This window comes from Mustela erminea, chromosome 2, assembly GCF_009829155.1.
Source record: "Mustela erminea isolate mMusErm1 chromosome 2, mMusErm1.Pri, whole genome shotgun sequence".
Taxonomy (NCBI): Eukaryota; Metazoa; Chordata; class Mammalia; order Carnivora; family Mustelidae; genus Mustela; species Mustela erminea.
In genome coordinates this window covers 15,393,688-15,419,016 of record NC_045615.1, presented here as the reverse complement: position 1 = coordinate 15,419,016, position 25,329 = coordinate 15,393,688, and the positions used below count along the sequence as shown (strand labels likewise).

Genomic DNA, 25,329 nt, shown 5'->3' with positions numbered 1-25,329 from the left:
GAAGGAGGACCCGAGGTTCCCCAAGAGAAGTAACTTGTTCTGACAGTAGAGACAGAATTTCAGACACTTCCTTCTGAATGTAAAGGCTCAGAGTTTTACATTGTGTCATGCTGTGAGCACCTGCGAAAGTGCCTCCTGGCATGACCCATGGCAGGTAAGAGCCTCTCCCCTGAGTGGCCTAGTTGCTGCCGCCTGGGTAGGGACAGTGGAAGGGGCTTGGCTTAGCTCAGTTCTGGGCTTCCCTGTGCCGGGGGGGGGGGGGGGGGGGGGGGAGCTTGGCGTGAGATTCCCCTCCTTCTGCCCTGTCCCTCTTCTTTACTCCTCAGTCTAAAAGGTTGTTCAAGGAGACTCCAGGATTGGGGTCCACCTCGTCACTTTCAGCAGGAGCCTTTATTTCTGACTGACTTGCCAGAGCTCCCCATCAGTCCTCACCGTGCCTCTGGAAGCAAAGGGAAAGCAGCTGGGGGATCCTGGCAGAAGAGAGTCCAGGTAAAGCAGGCTTGAGAATGAATGGGGGGGGGGGTGTCACAGGTCTGAGCACAGAGCCAGGGTTGGGGTGGGGGGAGCAGGGAGCAGCCAGGAAGAATTGTAGGTTCTGCTGCTCACTTGATTAAGGGGGTCAGCGTGTGTATGTGTCATCGAGGTGGGCAGGGAAGGGGAGGGCTGTGCGTGGGGTGGGGGGAGGATATATATACGCTGGTGCGGCTGATACGGCAGAAACGAGCCTCCCAGCCGAAGGAGCCAGGCTACCCACAGCTCTCAGGTAGGCAGCTGCATGCGAACCCCAGCCCCAAGACAAACAGCTGGGAGCCCCGGGAAGGAGCACAGCAGCCAGGGGCTCTTTCCTCACCCTCTCTCCTTTGTCCAGGGTGGATGCTGCTGGCCTCCTGGAAAATTATTTCTCCATTCCTCTTACTTTCAGTGCTCAGCCAAGGGGTGGGAGGGGGGACGGCTGAGGTTTTTATCCTGAAGAGAGAGATGCAGAAGAGCTGAACTTGGAGATGAGAAAAAGTTTTGATTCCCCGGTTGTGGCCCTGACTATGTCGTTGTTATCTGCTGGGAAAAGGTGGATGCAGGAGTGAGATGAGGGGAGGAGCAGGCACTGGGGCAGGGGGCTTGTGCGTGATTCCTGTGCGTGTCTGACTTCCTTTCTTCCCTTGCCTCGGAGTGCAGAGTGCGTTCAGGCTGGTTTTCAGCATACCCCTGAACTTGATTTGGAGTGGGATTTTTCCGTCCTACGGGAACCCTTCTCCCTTACGCACTGAATAGAAATTGCTGGTAATGATGTGGGGGAAGTGGGACCCGGGGCGTAACGCTCGACCGGTACAGCGCGGAACGCGGCCACTGTGTGTGAGACCCACGTAGATTTCCGCAGGGATGACCTTGGACGTCCAGACCCTGAATTATGTGGTGGTTTCTTCTTTTTCTTTGCATGTTTCTCCTCCTGCCCATCTCTCCCACTTAAAGGTCTCTGCTGAGTCCTGCTGAATATGATGTTCAGAAGTCATCCAAACTCTCGTTCTTTCTCAGCCTCCTTTTCTGTCTCCTTTGTGCGTCTCTCTCCCTCTCTCTCTCATACACACACACACACACAAATACTCTCTCACTCTCTCTCTCTATCTCTCTGCATATCTCGCTTCCCCTCCCTTCATTACCCATGCTTTCCTCCCCACATTTCACTCTGAACACGGGTAAGTTCTGGGGGAATTTCAAGTAAAGCAGGATGATTCGGGAGATGGACTATTTAAAGCAAGCTGCTTTGGACTTGAATACCCTGATCCTAGGCTTAAACATCTGTGTTTCGCTTCCTCGAGCAGCCCATAATTGCCCCAATTATAACCAATAACATTGTTCGGCAGACTAACAAAAGATGAGCTTTGCATGGCATTCACCAGCAAGCCTAAACCGGAGTTTTCAACATAGATGGGGAGTGGGGGGGGGGGGGGGTAACTGCCTGGCTTCTTATCAAAACCTCCCAAAGAAATTGCTGCTCTTTCTCACTGCCTGTGGGTAGCTGCCGCACGCACACTCCTTTTTCCCATTTATAAAGTGAGGCAGGGAAATAGTCAATACACTTCCACTGATGCTGTGATACCTTGAACAGAAAGGATCAGTGTTCCTCTGGGCTTGCTGAGTCCTCTGCAGGCGAGGGTGCCTGGAGAGACCGTCCTCAACCACCATCTCAGTAAAAGGAGCAGCTTCTACCCGCCCATGTGTGCTGCCCCGTCGAGGGTCCTATGCTGCAGCCTGGGGTCTAGGGGTGCAGTTCTGTTCTCCGTGCCCCTGCTTCAGCAGCTGAAGGCTGAAGGTACTCAGGGATTCAGAGAATGCGGGAGATCTTGCATTGTCAATGAAGGGAGTCATTGCAGGATTAGGCTCAAACCCGTGCTCTCTGGAGCCAATGACAGGAGCTGTCACAAAGCCATTCTGCATTCAATCAATCCATTATTTATCATCCACACTCCACCAGGCAGGAGAGGCGGGGGGGGGGGGGGGGGGGGGGGTGTTCTGGTGGATTCAACAGAGGTGATGATAACAACCCTTTATGCTCATGCAACGATTTACGTCTTCGCGCTTTTGCACCCATTATCCCCAGCAAACAGCCCGGTGAGCTGGTGTCATTGTCTCCGCGTTGCAGGTGGTGAAACTGAAGCTGAGAGCTCGGCTCTGCACCGTGTCTGGGAGTCTGAGCCCTGGGAGGACTGAGTCCAGCCTTCCTGGCTTCTGCACACCACCTCCTCTGGGCCAAGGGTGCTCACCAGTTAATGGGGGCGAGGGTCAGACAACACAAACACAGTGAAACAATTAGAGGACAACGCAAGGTTGGGTGTAATTAAGTCCTAAATTGCATGGTCCAGACAGCGAGTGCTGGGGGAATTTGGAAGAAGGGGCACTTGCTCCCGGATTCTGGAGATTCGAACTGGGCAGGCAAGGAGGTAGAATCTGGATGGGTTGAGGGCTTCGGGGAGGGAGGTGGCAGCCAGGACAAAGCCACAAAAGGAGGGCAAGGGAATCAGCCTTGATTGAAACCTACTGTGTGCCAGGAAGGGAACTAAACTTGTCCACATGTTTATTTTATGCTAACACCCCCTCCCCAACGCACACACATCCAGGCTTGGTAGGGGTGTGAAGGTTAGGGTGAGTGTTCTATGCTTTTATCAACAGGGTTCAATGAGCTCCACTCCATAGCCCCACGGCTCCTGAAGCCCAGGACAGAAATTTTGCAACTGCGTCTGGGGGGAGCTACTCATCAGACATTGTAGGAAGGGAATGGGCCCTTCTCTGGAAACTGGAGTCCTTCTGACAGCATCTTGGAGCAGTTTCAATGGCTGAGAACTCATTAAGCAAATTGGATTTTCTCGACGCTTTTATTGCAACGCCCATAGGTGCTCCCACTCTCTATCCTGAGGGTTTCTTACTAACCACAGACCTTGAGATCTGGGGCACACCCGTTTTGGGGGCAAGCCGATTTTCTGGGCATCTCCCTAGGTAGGCTCCAATCACGTTTGGTCTTGACAGTCTGTGATCTTGTGGTTTTTCAACTGTTAGCTGCTCCCTCAGCATTGCAGAAACGAGGCCTGCCCAGCTCTGAAGGGCCTGGTGTGGCAGATGAAGTGAAAGGTTTGCTCCCAAGGAGTCTAAGTCTGGGTGAAAATGTCAGTGAATCATACAGCCAAGGCTCAGAGCCAAGCTCCGCTCTTCCCACACTCATCCTGTGCTTCCTCCTCACCCCCCCCCCATTCATCATTTCATTCGTTCAGCCAAGAAGCACATGTGACACTCATGATAGGAGGCTTGTAGTGCTAAGTGTCAGAATGTCCTCAGCTTCATAGGAACTCACATCCCTGCAGCTGAACGCTAACTGAACGAGTTCAGGTCCACCGTCTCCCAAAGGGGTGTGGATGCCCCCCGTGATCTGCTGGGCTTTGGGAAACGGAAGCCTTGTTTTTTGTTATCTTTCCTAATTGGCACTTTAGTGGGTTTTAGAATGTATATAACTTACGAGTCAGTTGGGAATGTGTGCTCACAACTGTTTGATTGCTGGGGGCAGAAGGCTAAAGAAGTCTGGAGAGTGCTGGTCTGGATTCATGGCTCTTTGGCTTATGGGTATTTTCTAATCTTTATGAAAGAACATTCAGTGATTTTAATATAAAAGTAAATGAAAGCTTTTAAACATCCATTTAAATTATTTTGACCGGGGGCATCTGGGTGGCTCAGTGGGTTAAGCCGCTGCCTTCAGCTCAGGTCATGATCCCAGGGTCCTGGGATCGAGCCTCACATCGGGCTCTCTGCTCAGCAGGGAGCCTGCCTCCTCCTCCTCTCTCTCTCTGCCTGCCTCTCTGCCTACTTCTGATCTGTCTGTCAAATAAATAAAAATCTTAAAAAAAAAAAAATTATTTTGACCGCCTATGTGGAACCATGGGCCAGAATCAGGAAGATCAAAGTTCAGAGGGACCCCTTTCCAGCTTTGAGGCAGCCCTGACAGGAAATATGTCTGTGGTGCCTCTCCAGGTCCTCACCGGAGCCCGGGCTGCTGCCCTGAGGCCACTTCCTCAGGAAACCCTCGTCTTCCCTTCCTCTTCCCTCCTCCCTTCTTGCTTCCCCTTCCCAGGACAGCACACATATCCGGCCACTTAACAAATTAAAAATACTAACCATCTCACCCAACTGCCCCTTTCTGGAGAAGGGGAAGCTGAGGCCCGGAGAAAGAAAGGGCCTTGCTCCAGATCCCACAGGGAAACAGAGAGCAGAGGCTGGAGCCCAGGACTCTCTCGTTTCTAAGCCCAGGGCTCTGGCTCATTCATTGCTCACCAGCACCAACCCTATTTGGTCTGTTGTAGGGGGTGCAGGACACGCTTTGCCCTCCACCTCCTCTATGCTCGCTCCCTCTTCACAGGTGGAAATTCAGAGCAGAAGGAGGACCTTTTTGAATGTAAGTGAAAGGAGAAACGGCCACTAAAGAGGCCTCCCTCAGTAATAGCTGGTGAACTAGCAAAATCCCATGTAGGACTCCTGTCTAAGATGAGTCAAAGAAATGAGGCGTGTGGAAGACAAACCCCTGTGCCTATGGGCAATAAGAAATTCCTTTGGGAAGGACAGGCAAAAATAAGGACATTGCAGGGGCACCTGGGTGGCTCAGCGGGTTAAAGCCTCTGCCTTCAGCTCAGGTCATGATCCCAGAGTTCTGGGATCGAGCCCCGCATCGGGCTCTCTGCTCGGCGGGGAGCCTGCTTCCTCTCTCTCTCTCTCTCTCTCTCTCTCTCTCTGCCTGCCTCTCCGCCTACTTGTGATTTCTGTCAAATAAATTTTAAAAAAATAAAAATAAAAATAAGGACGTTGCAAGAGATGAGAGGGAGCCCAGAGCTCAGGATAAAGGGGGATCGTTAGGATGAACTCGCCTACCCAGAGACAGACAGCAGCAGAGATCCTGAGTGGCCTAGTGAGAGCAGGAGCTTGGGGATCAGATGGGCTTGAGACTCCCCTCTGCCACTCTAAGTCATTACTCCTCTGTCTTCTCAACTGTAAAATGAGGATAATAGTACTTACCCCACAGGATGGAGCTTACAAAGCAATTAGCCCAGCGCCTGGCATGTCGTACTCTAAATATGAGAGTAAGGTGATGACGGTTGAAGACAGAGACTGGCCCAGGGAGATCCCTCCAGAACTGGCCAACCGTTCTGAAGCAGAAGCAGTACATAGAGTTTATGGTTTTCCAGAACACGCCGTTTGACGTCAGCACGTCAGAGTTTGAGTTCTGGCGTTGCTATTTATAAGCTAGATGGTCTTAGCCCAGTTGCTTAACCCCTATGAACTTACGTTCCTCTCAAAAAGAAGTATGTTCTTAACCCTTGGTTCGAGGGTTGTAGAAGAATATAAAAATCTTTTGTGACTTGTAAAGAATAATATCTACACACATGGTTGCTGAAAAGAACAGAGACCACGTACATGCCTCTAGAAGGAAGGCTGTGCCTCCCCCCTTCTCCACTAAAAGCACCAAACTTAAACAGGCTTTCTCAAAGGCCATAAGATGAAACTCAATTAACTTCCAGCTTCATACGTAATCCTCCAAACAGATAAGCAACTAATTATATTGCCCTGGGAAGCAAGATTACATGCAAATAGATTAAGGCTAAAACACAGTGGTATTTTATCTCCATAAGCAACAAGGCACAATTAAATTTATGAGGTGTCGTTACCAAAATAAGAGGTAATTAAACATTTCTTTATTCAATAAGAGATGTCCAGATTATAGCAGCACCACATGAAAGTGTTAGCCGAGTGTATTTCGCTTGGTTCACCAAGTGAAATACAAGCCAGGTGAAATTCAAACGTATTCTGGGCAGTTCTATTTACTGATGGTCGTTTTCTTGCAATAAACCACCTCCACCGCCTGTCCTGATCCCCATTTTGCAGTTGAGAAGACAAACACTTGCAGGTAAAATAACTCACCCAGAATCACACCGAGGGTAAAGATTAAATGTATATTTATTTATGTTTATGAATATATTAATCATGAATCAATATATTAATCATGAATCAATTAGCTACCCACCCCTCACCTTACTTGGCATTAACTGATACACAGAGCTACAAGAAAAAGCACATCGATTTCGTGGAGATTTCTTAAAAATGAAAAACTTCTACTGAGCTTCCAGAATTCAACCTAGAACACAATGGTACTTGGTGTTGTGAGGAGTACCAAAAAAACAAAATACAGTCCGCTCTGTGAGGATAATTAGATTTATTTTGAGCTTTCACTTATATTGGCCTCACCAAAATATGACAGCCTTGGAGATAGACCTTGGAGATAGTCCCATTTTAAGGATTCTTGGAATTGCTGAGAATAAAGAGCTTTGTGTATGAATGGGTTTTAAACAAGAGATGGAGTCACTTGTTCAGAGTGAGGGGTGGGGGGACAGAGAGGGTAGGGAGGTTGGAGCCTGAAAGAGAGGTGTCCCATGAACCCGCCGGGAAGGCCAAGCTAATGCCAAGTAGATTCAAGAAGGTTTGCCAAGTGCCAGACCAAGGACAGCTCATGTTTTATATGCGGGAAAGCTACCAGACGCATTTTACATGCTAAATGTCCCAGGAGCTCATCTTCTTTCTTCACCTCACCCTAAAAACCCATTTACCCAGAATATGAGATAACAAACATCAGTCAGTCCACCGGGCATTTCCTGAATGTGCAAGTAGCCGCGGTTAATGAGGTTCATGAAAAACCTCAGCCGGAGAGCATTTCATTAACAGCTGTCACAACTTATCAGCTCAGCCTATGCAAACATTATGTATTGCAATTGTGTATGAGGAAGAAACCCGTCCTTCTTCTCCTAGCCTTCCCTTTCCTCTGCGACATGCAGACACTGCCACCATGTGCCCAGAGAGGGCACAGCCATGCCATTCTGGACAAACGTTACAAAAATGTCTCCCAAAGAGAAGGATTGAAATTTAGTAGGATAAGAAATGGTAAGGCAAGTCTCAAATTAAACAAAAGACATAGGCAGTCCTCCGTTTAAGACTCGTGTTTATATGGCGGCTGTTTGAAATTCAAGACACATTTTCTCTTCAAAAGGACCTGCGTGATGAGCTTCTATAGCTTGTGTACCGACACCTATTTGACCTGCAAACTTCACATAGGACACTACTCCAACCGTGCCTCACAGCCCTTTGTAACCAGGCTTCTGCTGGAGCGTGCGTGGGGCTCAGGATGAGAATGGCATCTTGCCTCACTCTGGAAGACACTGTTCCCACCCCAACCCCCTCGAACTCAACACTCACCTAAGAGACATGCTGTCTCTCTCCCACAGATCCTGAAGCTCCACAGATCCTGTGCCATTAGATTCCTGGGCCCTGTGAGGCCGAGGCTCCTGGACACTCCTCATCTCTCCGTGAGCTAGGGAGAAAAAGAATGCTCCTGAGATACTTAGCAAACATTCTGAGCACATCTTAAGTGCCAGAAATACAGAGAACTATAGAACATGGTCTCTGCCCTTCAGAAGTCACCATCCAGTGGGACAGACAGACACAGAAGTCCAAGCTTACAGTACAATGTCACAAGTGCCATGCAAGGGACGATGACAATATCATACAGTGAAGGCTATGCTTTGAGCTCTTCCTTTTATAACCTTTAATTCAGAACTGGTTATGTGCCAAGGGCTGGCACAAACACCAACTGCCTACAAACACCAACACGTTCATGACCGTGTGAGACAAGTACTGTGATTGTACAAGTTTTATGGATGAGAAGCTGAGGGGTTGAGTTACGATATGGGATCTGGACCCAGTCGGTCTGTAGTGAGGAGCAAATGCGAATCACAGCTCAGGGACACAGGTCTGTTGTGCCTGGTTGACAGGTCCCTGAGGCTTTCTTCCTTCCCACTGTGATGTGCTGCTTCCCCATGCCTTGAAGCAGAGGAAATTCATTCAACTCCATCCAGGGGTCGGAGCTGGCTTCCCAGAGGGGATAATTCTTGAGGTATGTACCAATATGAGTGGGAGACAGGTATTCTGGGCAGAAGGAAGAACGTGTGCCAAGGTCCAAAGGCATTAAGGACAGGATAGAAATGTGAACTCTCCATGATTCACTAGGACCAGAAGGGATGCCAGTGTGAACAACAGGAGACAAAGTTAGAAAATGCAGGCAGGGGCAGTACGCAGTCCCAGTGGGGTTTAAGTATGAAGTGACGTCATCAGATCTGGAGATGTCTTGGTGGGAGGCCAGATCATTAGCTGGACTAATTAGAAGGTCGTCACAATAACCAAGATAGGAAGTCTCAACTAAGGCACTGGCCCTTGGAATAGAGAAGAAAATGCATATGAGAGGTTTCTTTGTATCAGGGTTTGTCTTCATTGTTCATTAGCCCTGGAGCCCCATTATCTGGAGGGTAGAGTCCAAATCCTTTGGATGGCAAACAAGGGCCAGTTCCATCTGAGCAAAACTTCTCTTTCCACAAGGAGCTTCCCTTAGGCCGTGAAGGCAGGTGGCCCTGGGATACCAGCGTACTCACCACCCCCTCACAGGCTGTGGTCCTAACACAGCCTTTCCAAAGGCTGTTTCCTGGTCCTCTCACATGCCCTCTTCTTTCTCCTCTTGGCAAACTGTTACTCATTGAAAACCCATCTCAAATGTCCCCTCATGGACTTAACAAACACGATTGAGTATCTTTTCGTGGACAACCTCTTGTTATGAGCTACTTGGATGACACAGAACAAGGCCAGTGGTGAATTCAACTGCAAGACCCCCTTCCTTCTCTTGACATGCTCCATTCCATGCTCATCTTCCACCGGGAATTCTCAGACTTTAGCATGTATCTGGATGTCCTGAGGATCCTGCTAAAAAAGCAGCTCCAACTTTTCAGGAGTTAGGTCCAGGGTTCGGTTGAGGGTTAGGACCCTACATTCTGGTCCCTTGTGATGCTAAAGCTGGTCTGTAGGCTGCATTTAACAAACAAGGCTTATTTCTCAGTAGAGTCTGATGAAAAAGCAATAAGACAATAATTTTTATTTTTCTAGGCCGGGCTCTTTGTTGAGGTAAAATTTATGCACACTGAAATGCACAGGATTTAAATGTACAATTCCATGGGATTCAGCAAACGTACATACCCCTGTGACCCATACCTCAGTCAAGAACATTCGCAACGTTCCCAGAAAGTTCCCTTGCTCCCCTTTCCACTTAATCCTCCAAGTAAAGCTGTTTCTACAGGGACACAAACCAATGCAGTCCAGGGAAATAGCTTTCTGATTCAGGAGGCTTGATCACAGAGTAAATTTAAAGAGAAGCAGGAAAAACTGTACATCTCTCAGGCAATCCCACATAAAGAATGTCAATGACTGATCTAACTAATGATGGTTGGAGCTATTATCTTCATGTCTTGGTTCATTTTTCAATAAAGAACCCCACTTACCCAGACCTGTGTTTTGCATGGACGAGCGTGGTGAGCACAGAGTCCCTGGGATCAGGAAGCTAGCTCACACCTAGCCCAGGAAACAGACAAAGGGCCCAGAGTGGGGAGGCTTCTGGGAAGAGCAAATTCTGGCACGCCGGTCATCCCTGGCTGAGACAGAAGGCTGGGGGGTGGGGAGAGACAAACAATGTACACAAGTCATTCATAAATCTCACTCTCGCACGGCACTTGGCAAACCTTCCCTTACGGATCTCATGTCTTTGCAACCGCCCTGTGCCAAGACAGGCACCGCCATTCCCCTTTCATAGGTATGAAAACTGAAGCTTGGAGAGACCATCTTAGGTCCCACATTGGTAAGTGGCAAAGTGAGGCCTTTAGCTCCCTGGAAACGCTCACGCAGGCTGAAGCCAGCTATGTGGCAAGGATCACAAGGGTGCTCTCCCTAGGGGCCCAGACACTAGCCTCTGCCCCAAGGGGCAGGCTCCCTGTATCCTCGATGACCCATGTCCTTCTGGGAGGGGAAACTGGGCTCTGGTGCTATCTCCTCTGGTGCGTCCCCCCATGTGAGGCCCCCACAGAATGGCTCTTCTAATGGCCGCCCACCTTCCCTTGTGTTTTGGCATTTTAGCCCCTGGCTTCCTGCTCCTGCACCATGAAAATCCTGCTTTGTGACCTCCTGCTGCTCAGCCTCATCTCCAGTGTGTCCGGCAGCTGCCAGAAGGACTGTCTGACCTGCCGAGAGAAGCTCCGCCCGGCTCTCGACAGCTTCAGCCTTGAGGTAGGCCCTGGAGCATGCCCCTCTTCTCCTCTCTCCTTCCTCCAGACCCAGAATGAGAAGTTCCGGCCTTGCCCAGAGGTCACGTGACTCGCCTGGTGTCACATGGTCAGCAGGCCCCAGAAGCCGGGCCTCCGCATCTTCTAAGTGCACACCCTGACATCTTTCCACTTCTCCACATTCAAATAAAGGCCTGCGTGTGCTGCTATTTTGTTCCCATTATTAAAATAATGCACACTCATTTTGGAGATTTTGGCAAATTCAGAGAAGCCTATAAGAAAGAAAATTACCTTTAATCCCACCTGTCAGAGAAAGAACCCTAGTTTTTTCACTTGCTATATTATACCAGCATCATTTCCCCCACGTTATTTTACTTTAAGTTCTTTCTTACTATGAATATGGCTTAGTTTGTTTAACTCTTCCCCTCCCGTTGAACATGTACGTTGACCTTCATTTTTGGTATTATAGGTAATTCTACAATGAATCCTAAATGTTTCCTCATACTTTAAGGTTTGAATTTGAGATGCTAATCTGGCATTAGATTTCTTTTCACTAAATAAATTGCTTTCTCAATGCTTTCATGTCAGTCTAAATAGTTATTCCTTTATGACATTCAGTATAACTCAATTATTTTTTCTTGGTAGTCAGACTTCTTTCAAAAGATGTTGTATTTGGGGGCGCCTGGGTGGCTCAGTCTTTAAGCATCTGCGTTTGGCTCAGGTCATGATCCCAAGGTCCTGAGATCGAGCCCCGCATCAGGGTCCTTGTTCAGCGGTGTAGCCTGCTTCTCCCTCTCCCTCTCCCCTGCTGTGTTCCCTCTCTTGCTGTTTCTCTCTGTCAAATAAATAAATAAAATCTTTTTTAAAAAAGATGTCATATTTCAAACGTTTCAATCTTTTTTTTTACTTTGATTTCTTTATTCATTACTTTTTTTAATTTCTTTTTTATTTATTTTCAGCATAACAGTATTCATTATTTTTGCATCACACCCAGTGCTCCATGCAATCCGTGCCCTCTATAATACCCACCACCTGGTACCCCGACCCCCCACCCCCCGCCCCTTCAAAACCCTCAGATTGTTTTTCAGAGTCCATAGTCTCTCATGGTTCACCTCTCCCCATGTCCTCCATGCTATTTGTTATGCTCCACAAATAAGTGAAACCATATGATAATTGACTCTCTCTGCTTGACTTATTTCACTCAGCATAATCTCTTCCAGTCCCGTCCATGTTGCTACAAAAGTTGGATATTCATCCTTCCTGATGGAGGCATAATACTCCATTGTGTATATGGACCACATCTTCCTTATCCATTCGTCCGTTGAAGGGCATCTTGGTTCTTTCCACAGTTTGGCGACCATGGCCTTTGCTGCTATAAACATTGGGGTACAGATGGCCCTTCTTTTCACTACATCTGTATCTTTGGTGTAAATACCCAGGAGTGCAATTGCAGGGTCATAGGGAAGCTCTAGTTTTAATTTCTTGAGGAATCTCCACACAGTTCTCCAAAGTGGCTGCACCAACTTGCATTCCCACCAACAGTGAAAGAGGGTTCCCCTTTCTCCACATCCCCTCCAACACATGTTGTTTCCTGTCTTGCTAATTTTGGCCATTTTAACTGGTGTAAGGTGATATCTCAATGTGGTTTTAATTTGAATCTCCCTGAGGGCTAGTGATGATGAACATTTTTTCATGTGTCTGATAGCCATTTGTATGTCTTCATTGGAGAAATGTCTGTTCATATCTTCTGCCCATTTTTTGATATGATTGTCTGTTTTGTGTGTGTTGAGTTTGAGGAGTTCTTTATAGATCCTGCATATCAACCTTTTGTCTGTACTGTCATTTGCAAATATCTTCTCTCATTCCGTGGGTTGCCTCTTTGTTTTCTTGACTGTTTTTTTTTTTTTTTTTTTTTTTTTTGCTGTGCAGAAACTTTTGATTTTGATGAAGTCCCGAAAGTTCATCTTCACTTTTGTTTCCTTTGCCTTTGGAGACATATCTTGAAAGAAGTTGCTGTGGCTGATATCGAAGAGATTACTGCCTATGTTCTCCTCTAGGATTCTAATGGATTCCTGTCTCACATTGAGGTCTTTTATCCATTTTGAGTTTATCTTTGTGTACGGTGTAAGAGAATGGTCGAGTTTCATTCTTCTACATATAGCTGCCCAGTTTTCCCAGCACCATTTATTGAAGAGACTGTCTTTTTTCCACTGTATATTTTTTCCTGTTTGGTCGAAGATTATTTGACCATAGAGTTGAGGGTCCATATCTGGGCTATCTACTCTGTTCCACTGGTCTATGTGTCTGTTTTTATGCCAGTACCATGCTGTCTTGGTGATCACAGCTTTGTAGTAAAACTTAAAATCAGGTAACGTGATGCCCCCCATTTTATTTTTGTTTTTCGACATTTCCTTAGCGATTCGGGGTCTCTTCTGATTCCATACAAATTTTTGGATTCTTTGCTCCAGCTCTTTGAAGAATACCAGTGGAATTTTGATCGGAATGGCATTAAAAGTGTAGATTGCTCTAGGCAGTATAGACATTTTTTTTTAAGATTTTATTTATTTACTTGAGAGAGAGACAGTGAGAGAGAGCATGAACGAGGAGAAGGTCAGAGAGAGAAGCAGACTCCCCATGGAGCTGGGAGTCCGATGCGGGACTCGATCCCGGGACTCCAGGATCATGACCTGAGCCGAAGGCAGTCGTCCAACCAACTGAGCCACCCAGGCGTCCCAAGGCAGTATAGACATTTTAACAATGTTTATTCTTCCGATCCAAGAGCATAGAATGGTCTTCCAACTTTTTGTGTCTTCTTCAATTTCTTTCACGAGTGTTCTGTAGTTCCTCGAGTACAGATCCTTTACCTCTTTGGTTAGGTTTATTCCCAGGTATCTTGTGGTTCTTGGTGCTATAGTAAATGGAATCAATTCTCTAATTTCCCTTTCTGTATTTTCATTATTAGTGTATAAGAAAGCCACTGATTTCTGTACATTGACTTTGTATCCTACCACGTTGCTGAATTGTATCTATGAAAGACCCACAGCAAATATCATCCTCAATGGGAAAAAGCTTGCAGCCTTCCCGTTGAGATCAGGAACACGACAAGGATGCCCACTCTCACCACTCTTGTTCAACATAGTATTAGAAGTCCTAGCAACAGCAATCAGACAACAAAGAGAAATAAAAGATATCCAAATTGGTAATGAAGAAGTCAAACTCTCTCTCTTCACAGGTGACATGATTCTTTATATGGAAAACCCAAAAGACTCCACCCCCAAACTACTAGAACTCATACAACAATCTTTATTTTTTTAAGATTTATTTTTTAAAGGATGTTTTTATTTATTCATTTGAGAGGGAGAGCATGAGTGCAAGCAGGTAGAAGGTCAGAGGGAGAAGCAGAAGCAGACTCCCAGCTGAGCTGGGAGTCCCAGTGCACGGTTCAATCCCAGGACCCCGGGATCAACACCGGAGCCCAAGGCAGCCACTTAACTGATTGAGCCACCCAGGCGTCCCTCAAACTCCTCAGCCTTTAAAAACAACCAAAAGTAATGACAGTCCCTTAAGGCAAGTGTGCAAACATAGACCATACCTTCACATGGGCTAGCTCACCAACAATGAGCAGATGCAGCCCCTACAGACCCAAACACCAAGCTCTTCCCACACCTGCTCTGTGGTTTTTGAGCCTATTTTCTGAACAGTAATAACTACCACGTCATGAAGAGCAACCCCAGATAACCCATCCAAAGTTTATACTTCCTTCTCATTCATCTATTGTGGTTTTTCTGAGCATTTACTGTATGCCGAGACCAGAGCCAGGCCAAGGGATCCAAAGGTAAGCAGATGGATGGAGTTTGCAAGCAGTGGGGAAGAAGATCCCACAATCCCTCCAAGAGGGATTAATTATTGGGTGCAGGGGAAGCACAGAGCAGTAGCCCCCATCCTAGACTTTTGGGACTTTTAGAGGGACAAACATGTCTAAGGAGACCTAAGGAGTGGGAGCAAAGAGGCAGGGGGAGTGCTCCAGGGGGAGGAGGGAGGCAGGGAGCACCCAAGCAAATGCATGCATAGCCCGGAAGCAAGTGGCATGTAAGGAACTGAGAAAACAGTTTGGGGGAACACAGAAGACCCACAGGCCTTTGCTTTGCAGCTCAGAGAGGTTTAAAAGTGCATACAAACCACTTTTCCCTGGTCTTAGTAAACAGAGCAGACAATTTACTTCATGTGTAAACCAGTGACCAGTTGATAATCTGATAATCACCACCCTGCTCAATTCTCAATTTGCCATCTAGACGAGATGGGAAGCTATGCACAATTCTGAGTCCTCTTTTTCTACTTCCTGTTGGGCTCCTGTTCTTCTCTCCACTCTGTAAACACAAGTGACCCCCAAGATTCTCTCTCTCCTCCTTCATCCAATACTCCTACTTCAAAACTCAGATTAAACTTCACCTGTGAGAACACGGTGCTGATTCTCCACCTGCCCCCAATACTGCCAGCCCCTTGCCCCCAATACTGCCAGCCCCTTGCCCCCAATACTGCCAGCCCCTTGCTCCTTTGAATCCTCACAGATACCTGTGTCTGCTAGTCTCTCACCAAAAGGTATGAGCGTCCTTTTCTGATTGTGCTGGGGATCCACAGTGCACGGCACAGAGCCTGACACAGAGCCATGGAAATTGTAAGACTACCAGACCCTTAGTCTCCTAATGGGTCCATACCTTGCAGACGCAAGAGAACCTGGAGTGTGTTTCCATCTCTCCCTACCATCTTAAATCTCTGGGGTCCAGACAACACTGATAGATACTTCTTTGAAACAGGCCAGATAATGGCCAGTTAGAGCCTCACGGTGAGGGATAAATCCTTCAAAGTGCTTGCTGACCCTCAGAGGACCTGACTGCCTGATTGTTTTGTTTCTAGTTTGTATTCGCTTTTAACCTACTTTTAAAAGTTTGGTGAGATGCCTAGAATGTTGGCAACCGCATCTCATTTCCAAATCTTGCAAGCCTTTTCCAACTCTGTGAATTATGGGGGCTGGAGGAACTTAGATGTTTCAGCAAGGATCACCTTCCCAATCCCTCCACTAAATTATGTAATACTGAGTGATTCCCAGGACCCCTGACATCCTTGGCTTTATCAAGAAGTTCCATGTTTCTTACTCCAGATCAATGGTCCAAGTATGGCTGGCTTTTTGTTAGACTATCATTCTGGTCGGTAAATGACTCATACACCCAAACCCATTGCAATGTCTTGGGCATCCTTCCTCCTCATTATGAATGGTGCTTACGCCATCAGCTTATGTTGAAACAATTAGACTCACCGAGTTGTTTTAGAGACAAATGAGAAGGTAACCCTCAAGGTCTGGGAAATTAATTTACAACTTCCTGAAACTTGATTAATAGCAAAAGAAACTAACTTCTAGTGCTTTCTATCCTTCAATACATGAAAACTCTTACTAGTTGACTTGCAGTGGGAGTTCATAATATGTTTTTCTCTTGCACTATTCATCTGCTTGCATGCTAGTGTTAGCCCTCAGACATTTTAGCAGAACCTCCTACAGCAAGTGACTCGCAAATATCTCTTGGTCAGAAGTGATTTGATTCTTTAGGGGCAGAAATTTGGCAATCTCGATGAGCCCCTTCTTTTCCTTCCAATGGGCTCACGTGCCTCTGTTTCCCTAATGTTCGATCCCAGACATCCAATGGCCCTTTGCTCAGTTTCCTCACAAACCCAGCTTTACAGATCAATTTGGCACCAATCTGAGACTTTCCAGATGCTCATCCATGCTCTGGCTTAATATAGCAATGTCATCCGTGTGGGCTGGGAAATGTGTCCAGCTCACTTACTAGATCATTAACCAATCTTTGAAAAGAGGCTTGTGGGTCCCTTAGACCGGAGGGTTAGGCATTAAGCTCATTTGTCCATCTGCTGCTACAAATGCTGTTGTGAATTTGGCTTCCTCGCATTTGCCCAAAACCTTCTCCTAAATCAAGAGTTGAGATGATTTTGTTCACATCTAATTCTTCTAACAGTATGTTGAGTCTCTGTATAGCCCATGCATCTGGTTTGATCATAGATTTGCATTTTCTCTGATTGACACCTAATCTAATTACCATCTGGGCTTAGCAACCCAGAGGCTCACAGAAGATCTAATAGCCTCTAGGCTTAACAACCTCCACCTGTTCTTGTAAATGGATGGAGCAGAATCGTTCCACAAGCATTTGGGGCTCCTATTTTGTGGGCAGTGGACCAAGTCTGCTCCAAGTCCATGTGAGCTCCAAAGTTTTACCCTTCTGCCGGCTTTCCCTGTGCTCCCCGTGCCTTCCTGCTCTCCCCTTGACCCTGTAGAGTAGGACTCCTCCCACTCACCACTGTGGACACTTTAGGCTGGGTAATTACAGGGGGCTGACCCACACAGTGTAGACTGTTTGCCAGCATCCCCGGCCTCTGCTCGTTGGCTAGCAGTAGCATATCCCTTCCCCCACCCACCGTATAACAACCATAAATGTTTCCAGACATTGCCAAATGTCCCCTGGGAACAAAGTTCCCCCCCACTAGACACCCAGGGCTTTAGAGTAATCAGCCAGTAGGACGATGATCTGAAAGCGTACAAGTTGGTTCTACCTGCTTTTCTTCAAAGTATTTCAGGAGCAAGCTAAATACAGACCCAAGCAACCCTCCCTCTGAAGGAGACTCCGACCACTGTATTGCGGGATGACCCCTTCCTCCTCAGGGCAAGTTCCAAAGTAGGATTTCTCAAAGTACAGTCCAGCCTCAGACTCACCTGGGTGTTTGCTAAAAATGCCGATTCCTGGGCCCCACCCTGGACTTACTAGATGAGCATCTCCAGGAGTATAGATTAAGGATCTGCGATCTAACAAACCAGCAGCAAGTCTTGAAGAACCCCCAGGTTTGTAGCTACCTTTGTGTTCAGGTCTGCCCTCCCCACCTACGAAAGCTGCTTCCCATTCATTCTTTCGTACCCAGTGACACTGTGGGTGTGAAAAAGGGATTTCTCTACATAACTCTGCTGAGTTGGCACTGATACTAGTTCTGTCAACATCTCTGAGGAAAGTCGAAATGGAAAAGGCATGCTCACGACTTGTGTCTCAGCAGGGACCACTGTCACTACCTCTGGCTAGCCGGGGGCGCTCCACAGGGCTGCACCTTAGAAATCTTATTGGAGAAGAAGAGTGGCACTCCCACTGGCTTCTGTCTCTTTCTCCTCTCTGGTCTGGCAGAAAACGAGCATTTTTCCCATCAGAGCTTTGTGTTTTAGTCTCGCAAAAACGTTACTCTTATACTCATGTGCACTGATTTGCCTTGCAAGGGCACAGAGCTCATGGAATAGGAGGTGTCCTGGGTTGGAACTCAAGACATTTGGGTTCTTGTTCAGGTAATATCTTGTCTAACAGTGTAGTTTGGGACACATTACTGAACTTCATCATAACATGAGAACATGGACTGTGTCAGTGGTTTCCAAACCTACACAGATAGCCCAGAATTACCTGAGCTTTGTAAAAATAAGTTTTTTTTTTTTTTAAGATTTTATTTATTTATTTGACAGATCGCAAGTAGTCAGAGAGGCAGGCAGAGAGAGGAGGAAGCAGGCTCCCCACTGAGCAGAGAGCCCGATGTGGGGCTCAATCCCAGGACCCTGGGATCATGACCTGAGCCGAAGGCAGAGGCTTTAACACACTGAGCCACCCAGGCACCCCTGTAAAAATAAGTTTTAAACCCTTGTTCTAATTCCTCAGGAATTTAACTGGCTCTTAAATTCTGTCTTTTTTTTTTTTTTTAATTAACACATAATGCATTATTTGCTTCAGAGATACAGGTCTTTGAATCATCAGTCTTACACAATTCTCAGCACTCTCCCTAGCACATACTCTCCCCAACGTCCAAAACTCTGAGGGGCACCCTGGTGGCTCAGTTTGTTAAGCATCTGACTCTTGATTTCAGCTCAGGTCATGATCTCAGGGTCATGGGATCAAGCCCCACCTGGCATCAGGCTCCACGCTCAGCAGGGAGTCTGCTAGCTAGTCTCCCTCTCCTTCTGCCCACCGCCACTCCCACTCTCTCTCTCACTCTCAAATAAATAAATTCTGAGAGAATTTGAATTCACACCCAGACCAAGCAGAAGAGCAGACTTAAGGGGGAGACTGTATATCACATAATTAAATTTACCTGCTAGTAAGAAGGACCTAAAGTGACAGTGGCTTAAATAAGACGGAGATTTGGTTCCCCGTGAGGAAGTTGGGAGGTAGACAATTCAGGGCCAGTATGACAGCTCTGCCAAAATGTCCAGGTTCCTTCTTTTTCTACTTTACTTTATACGGGTGCCCCTGTCACAGGGCTTCCATCCCCTGAGTCACTTCATGACATCAAAACAGCCAATTGAGCACCAGCCAAAATGCCCACATTCTAAGCAGGAGCCTGGAGGAAGGGAAAAAAGAAGGAGAAAAGGATGCTCTCCCCAGGTAAGTCAGCCTTCTGCTTTCCCGGAAGCCACGCCTGGTCACTTCCAAGTATATGTCAGCGGTCGCCTCTGGCTACAAAGGTGTTTGAGAAACTTATGTGTGGTCTTCAGGAAGAAAGCAAGCGTTCTGTTAAGAAGGAAGGGGGGAGATGGGTATGGAACAGACAACTGGCAGTCTCTGCCCCAGAAGGGAATTTTTTAAAATTTTTTATTTATTTATTTGACAGACAGAGATCACAACTAGGCAGATAGGCAAGCAGAGAGAATAGGAAACAGGCTCCCCACTGAGCAGAGAGCCCAATGTGGGGCTCGATTCCAGGGACCTGAGCCGAAGGCAGAGGCTTGACCCACTGAGCCACTCAGGTGCCCCCAGAAGGGAATTCTTAACAAATTGCATTTAAAGTGCTAATCAGACACTTTGGTGGACATACCAGACAGGGATCAGGGAAGTGTCTGGAGTTCAACAGATGTCAGGTGCTGGACGTACAGACCTGGGATCCCCTGAAAGAAATGACCAAAATCACAGCAATGAACAGTCACCAAGGGGCAGATTGTAAAGAGAGATGAAAAGGATCTTAAAGATAGAGTCTTAGGAATACAGGAAGAAAGAGCACAAACAGTCTGAGAGGTGAATGCAGTGTCAGAGAAATTTCAGCAGGGTATGGTCTGCATTGCCAAAGGCAGCACAGTCTGAGAATGAGGGCTAATTTTATCTGGTGACTGAATTCACTGGTGGTCTTGGAGAAGGCAGTTAGTGGAAGATGAGGGCAGGAACAGATTGCAAGGAGATGAGGCAAAATGGAAGATGCTGAGAGGGAGGCATGAGTGCAGACCACATCTTGGAGAAGCTTGGCAGAGACAAAAGAGGGTCAGGGTCAGGGGCGGTAAAGAGTTGCAGGAGAAGTAGGACTGGAGGAGCCATTTTGAGGGGTTTGGTGGGACAGTTGTAAGGTGTATGATTTTGCTGCAGGCACATCGCACTCCTTGGTTAGGGATCAGGCTGGAAACTTGGCCCACATTGGCATCTATGCCACTCTGAACACCAGGGTTAGGGTTTCGCTCCCCAGATAGGGGGTACCAGCCACACACACCAGTCTCCTGAGGTCCCACAGCTATCCAGACAGAGCAGTAACTCTTGATGCCCTGTAAGCCAGGTAAGAGCTCCAAGGTTTGATGAAGAGCTCCATGGCTGTCCATGACAGCAAGGTCAAGTTGAAGTGGGATTTTTCATCTGGCTGAGAACAGAAACACAGAGAAGCATTTGGGGTGAAGCCAAAACAGCAATATTAAAAGAACTTGGAGGTTAGATGCTTCCAAAAGACCTAATCAGAGATAGGAATACGGGAGGCAGGGCCAAGGTCAAGACCATTCAGGAGGGGCATGGAAACATCATGGTCAGCCTCTTGGTCTAGACTAGAAGTGGGAGACACTTGCAGAGACAGAGCAGCACTAGAAGTTGCCAGGGGCCAGGCAGGTCCACTGAATAGCATCTGTTGGCCCCTCTTCCCCAGCTAAACCTTAATGCCAACCTGCCTACCTTCCAAAGTGTCTTGAGCCTTGTTTTCCATAACTGAAACCCAGGTAATGATAACTAGTGTATGTGGGCTGAAAAGTGAACAACACAGGGTTCATCTTAACGTGGTGACCTTAAAATAGCCATGCAGATTTAAGTACATGCTTTGACATCCGCACCTTCTTAAATCAACTGGCCTCTCTCAAGCCTGATAAGAGAACAAAATAAAATCCTTCTTTATGGGTGACCCTTGTGAGTTGTGCTTGGCTCCAAAAACTTAGCTAGGGCTCTAACTGGTGTAGCTTGGGGCACTCATTCTGCATTGACTTTCTGTGTCACCTGGGTAAATTAATCTCACCTCTCTGAGCCCTGAGTTTCTTCATTTGTGAAATGACAGAGCTGAGGCAGATAGTTTTCTGTATCTCTGCAACTCTGAAATTCTATGAACCTAAGTAACGCCATGTGAACACGCTACACAGTCCTTAATAAAGAGATGCTTCAGAATCACTTGCATTGGTACTGATGCGGATTTTGTACCCAAAGGAAGGACTTTATCTCATTGCCTTGGACTAGGAGACATTCCCAATCCTTCTTTCTCCCACCTCTGTCTTTGCAGGTGTGCATCCTTGAGTGTGAAGGGAAGGTCTTCAGAAGCCCTCTCTGGACTCCATGCACCAAGGTCATGGCCAAGAGCTCTTGGCAGCTCAGCCCTGCTGACCCAGAGCACGTGGCAGCTGCCCTTTACCAGCCAAATGCCTCCGAGATGGAGCTGAAGCGTATGCCTCGCATTAGGAGCCTCATCCCAGCCCAGAAAGAGACAGAGCCCGGCATGGATGAGGCTGGAGACATGGAGCAGAAGCAGCTGCAGAAGAGGTTTGGGGGTTTCACCGGGGCCCGGAAGTCGGCCCGGAAGTTGGCCAACCAGAAGCGGTTCAGTGAGTTTATGAGGCAGTACCTGGTCCTGAGCATGCAGTCCAGCCAGCGCCGGCGCACCCTGAATCAGAATGGTCATGTGTAGCCGGAAGGGGAGCCCCTCCCAGCTGCACCACGTCCCCTTCAACCCATGAGTGAGTTGGGTGTGAATGAGCTGGGGGTAAAAAGAAACCTTATATACCCAACTATCTTAGCCTTCCTCCCATGCCTGGAAGCACGTTAGCCCCCAAATACGTACACACACTGCATACTGCCTCAAGGTGTTCGGCTCCTGGGAGGTGGGGGAGGTTTATATTCACCTCCCACCTGCTTCCTACCCACCCCTTCTCTAGGGAGTAAAGATTTCCTTAGCATTGTTCCTTAAGGCTGACCACTGCCATTTAGAGATTGGTTACCATGGGGATAATAGTAGCATGTTAAGATAACTAATTCCTCTATAGCTCTCCAGGAGCTCAGTTACTATGGGGACAGTTAAGTGGACTAATCTGCCTATCCAGTTGCCATAGCAACCATTCAGTTCACCTTTCTTCAGAGACCATCTCTAAGAACCTATTGCTGGACCTACCCCTAGCCATTTGCGGTCTGATTTCTGTGGCCATGATGTTGCTATTTCACCTTCGAAGACAGATTAGCTTTCTTCTACCCTACCCCCTGTATCTCAAGGGGGCTGGATTCCACGGAAACCACTGCCCTTTCCCACTTTGCACCTGGAAAGGAGTTCTCGTTAGGACAAGGAGTTACACTTTCAGCTTTTCTCTCTTCCACTCCTCATTTGTCCATCCTGCCACCTTGCCAGTGTCCCTGAGGTCAGTGACAACATCACTGAGCAATGTGTAGAGAATGTGGCCCACCTGACCAAGTAGTTTTAGAACAGAGACTAAGAGATCGTCATCTTTCTTCACTTCTTCCCCAGGGGCCATTTGTGTTTATTTTTGTTCGCTTCCTGGCTTGCTTTTACTCTTCTCTCCCTCCTGTCCTTCCCCCACCACACCCCCCGCCCCACACCATGGGAATGCTCATACACGCCCTGTATTACAAGTCAGATAAAAAACATCAAAACTCCTAATTTATTGCCCAGTCTTACAAACTCCACTTTCCCCAGCCCATCAACCTGTACAGAACGTCAGGTGGCATAGGAAACTAGCTCAGTAGAATTTTCTGAAAAATCTAAGAAAATCCCACCCATCAAACATGTGTGCTTAATTCATATATGGGAATCTGATTATCTACAGAGCCTCATACCTCTTCTTTAACTGTCTAGAAATTACCCTAATGGAAAAAACTAATCAGTTGGTCAAACACATTCCCCAAACATTACCCAAGAGGGACTTTTCCCTGACTCCGGGCATTAAAAAAAAGAAAAAAGCCTACATATGCTGTTTTATTTTGCTTCCCATATGTCAAAGGTAGCCAGATCAATAATACTCTTTAAAGCGTATTAATAAAAATGTTAATCTTTGGCACCCACAATTCAGCATAGGGACAGCCCACATAGCTCTTTGCAGGTAAGTTGGTTTGCAGAAGGCCCATTGCCAAATACAGACATCGGTATTAAGTTGTGAGGAGAAGGTGGCCATGTGTATTTTAGCAGAATGACTAATCTCCAAAGGCCCTGAATTAATCCGCACCGTTTTTGAAGTCATACTCTTGGATCCTTAACAAGCATCCTCTTTCTTCCTAAGCCATATTTGCACAGTACCTAACACAGTATATCCTTCAGAAGGGGCATGGATTGAATTCTTTCAAATCTAAGACATTCTTTCTTCTTAAAGTGGCTCTTAAGGAACACTGAGGCTCTTGTCTAATTCCGAACCACAATTATTTTCTTTACCTAAAGACAGTTTAAAACCAGTCACATTAACAGGAATCAATTTTTTAAAAAAGAGAGAGAGATTTCAGCTCCTATTCAGACAATTGATTTTGCTAGTTTTCTATTAAACTTCCAGCTGAGAGGCAGTGAAATGTAACTGGTAACTAGCTTTTGTCTGCTGCTTTGCTAAAGATACAAAGTTCTTGACGAAATCATTGGAAACATTAACCAGCTCATCTGGGTCTATCATTGATTTCTCTCCTTCTTCTTTCTGCAACCATCTCTCTGTTTCCTTTTTTTGCACACATTCATGGTGGCTGAGTTCCAATAGGAATATGTACTTACGAGTCCACACCAGGCAGCTTAAACCCTGTTTTCATTCACCTACACACACACCCCAACCAGCCCTACACAGGCCCAAGATCACGCACACCCCAACCAGCCCTACACAGGCCCAAGATGTCTCCTTCATGGGGGATCCTGATGCTGGGCTATTCTGGACTTCTGAGATAACCCAACGCCAATCTATACTTGGAAGGCTGCAGGAAGTGGGGCCTCCTAACACCGAAATGGGATAAAGAACCCTACTCAGAGGGTGTAATGATGTGTTAGGAAGAAGGGACATTGACATGCAGGTCCAGTCCTAGACAGAACTGTGCAAGGGGGTGTCTAGTTCCCGTCCCTTTCCCTGTCCCTTTTCTACTCTATCCTCTGCCCCACACCGTGGCCCTTCCCGACAGTGGAAAGTGAGCAAATTCATTCACAGTGAGGAACTGGTGAAATCTGGTTTACAGAGACAGGTAAGAGCTATAAATGAGGACACTATTTAGCCTCAAGAAATGAAATTACTGCACATGGATTCCAAAAACCAGGGATCAGAGAGCTGTTTCTGGACATGGGGCCTCTGCTATGCCTTTCAAGTCCCAGCTCACAGAGCTTTTCTTTGTGAGTCCTGCCCGTACACTTGAGGCCAGAAAAATCAGGTATATAGAGGAAGTTAGGGAACCCTACTTGCTGCTTTGAAAGCTCTTTATTTGGTTGATAAGCTTTTCATTGCCTCCTTGCTATTGCTCAGGCAAATAGTATTGAAAGGTCAGAGAAACTATTGGGTTTGTCATTTTAATCATTTCTGTCTCCCCAGGTGAACAAGTGATCCCCAAAACAGCATGTCTCCAGCCCCAGACCTGCCAGTTGGGAATCAGGACTCCTTTCCCAAGGCACTGAGGCAGGCTTTGCCTCCTGGTCCCCGTTCCCGCCCCCAGGGCGGAGAACCTCCCCGTCCAACCCCTACTCCCCCGCCGCCCCCCCCCATGGCATGTTTCATGACAACCTTGTTGTTACATCAGAGTGTATTTTTGTAATTCCTCCAGCTAACATATAAATGACCCCATCTTTCCTTCTCACTCCCCTTTCTTCTTCTAGGGGTGGGTCAAAGGAATAGGAAATCAAGCCTGGGGTTTTGACTTGTCACTGCCATAACTTGTTTGTAAAAGAGTTGTTCTTTTGGACGGTTTGTTTTAAACAGATATTTCTCCATTAAACTTCTACTGAGCAAATGGTTAATAAACTGGCTGGCTGTTTTTAAGTGAGGTAACTGAGAAGCCCAGACTCCAAACACGCCATCAGAGCTGCCTCTCTTGGGAAGGAGAAGCAAAAAGTACATGGATGGCCCTGCTTGATATAAAGCACGATGGGGCAAGAACACAGGAGCCTAAACGCCCTGACTGCTCTGTGTCTCGGGATCCAAGTGCGGGATCGGCACCACTGTTGGGGCAGCACCCCATTTCTGACTCAGGAGGGATTTGCATTTTTAACAAGTACCAGGTGATGCAGATCTTGCTGGTTTGGGGTCACTGGGTGGAGACACAAGGAAAGGGGCAGAGCTTAGAAGAGCTTGCTGGTATCATTTTTATCTCCCAACATG

General features: G+C 47.1%; 1 protein-coding gene across 2 annotated transcripts; it reads left to right on the top strand.

Annotated features, from left to right (window-relative positions):
- The first annotated feature begins 297 nt into the window (after window positions 1-297).
- Window positions 298-24,954, top strand: PNOC (prepronociceptin). 2 transcript variants are annotated; one of them, XM_032332318.1, is made up of 4 exons: window positions 298-489; window positions 10,531-10,680; window positions 21,279-21,729; window positions 24,547-24,954. In XM_032332318.1, exons 2-3 carry the CDS (start codon window positions 10,555-10,557, stop codon window positions 21,678-21,680), a joined length of 528 nt encoding a protein of 175 aa, XP_032188209.1. In that variant the 5' UTR covers window positions 298-489; window positions 10,531-10,554; the 3' UTR covers window positions 21,681-21,729; window positions 24,547-24,954. The 2 variants fall into 2 exon arrangements, with proteins under 2 accessions (XP_032188209.1, XP_032188207.1); XM_032332316.1 differs by lacking the exon at window positions 298-489 and adding an exon at window positions 677-763.
- The last annotated feature ends 375 nt before the right edge of the window (window positions 24,955-25,329 follow it).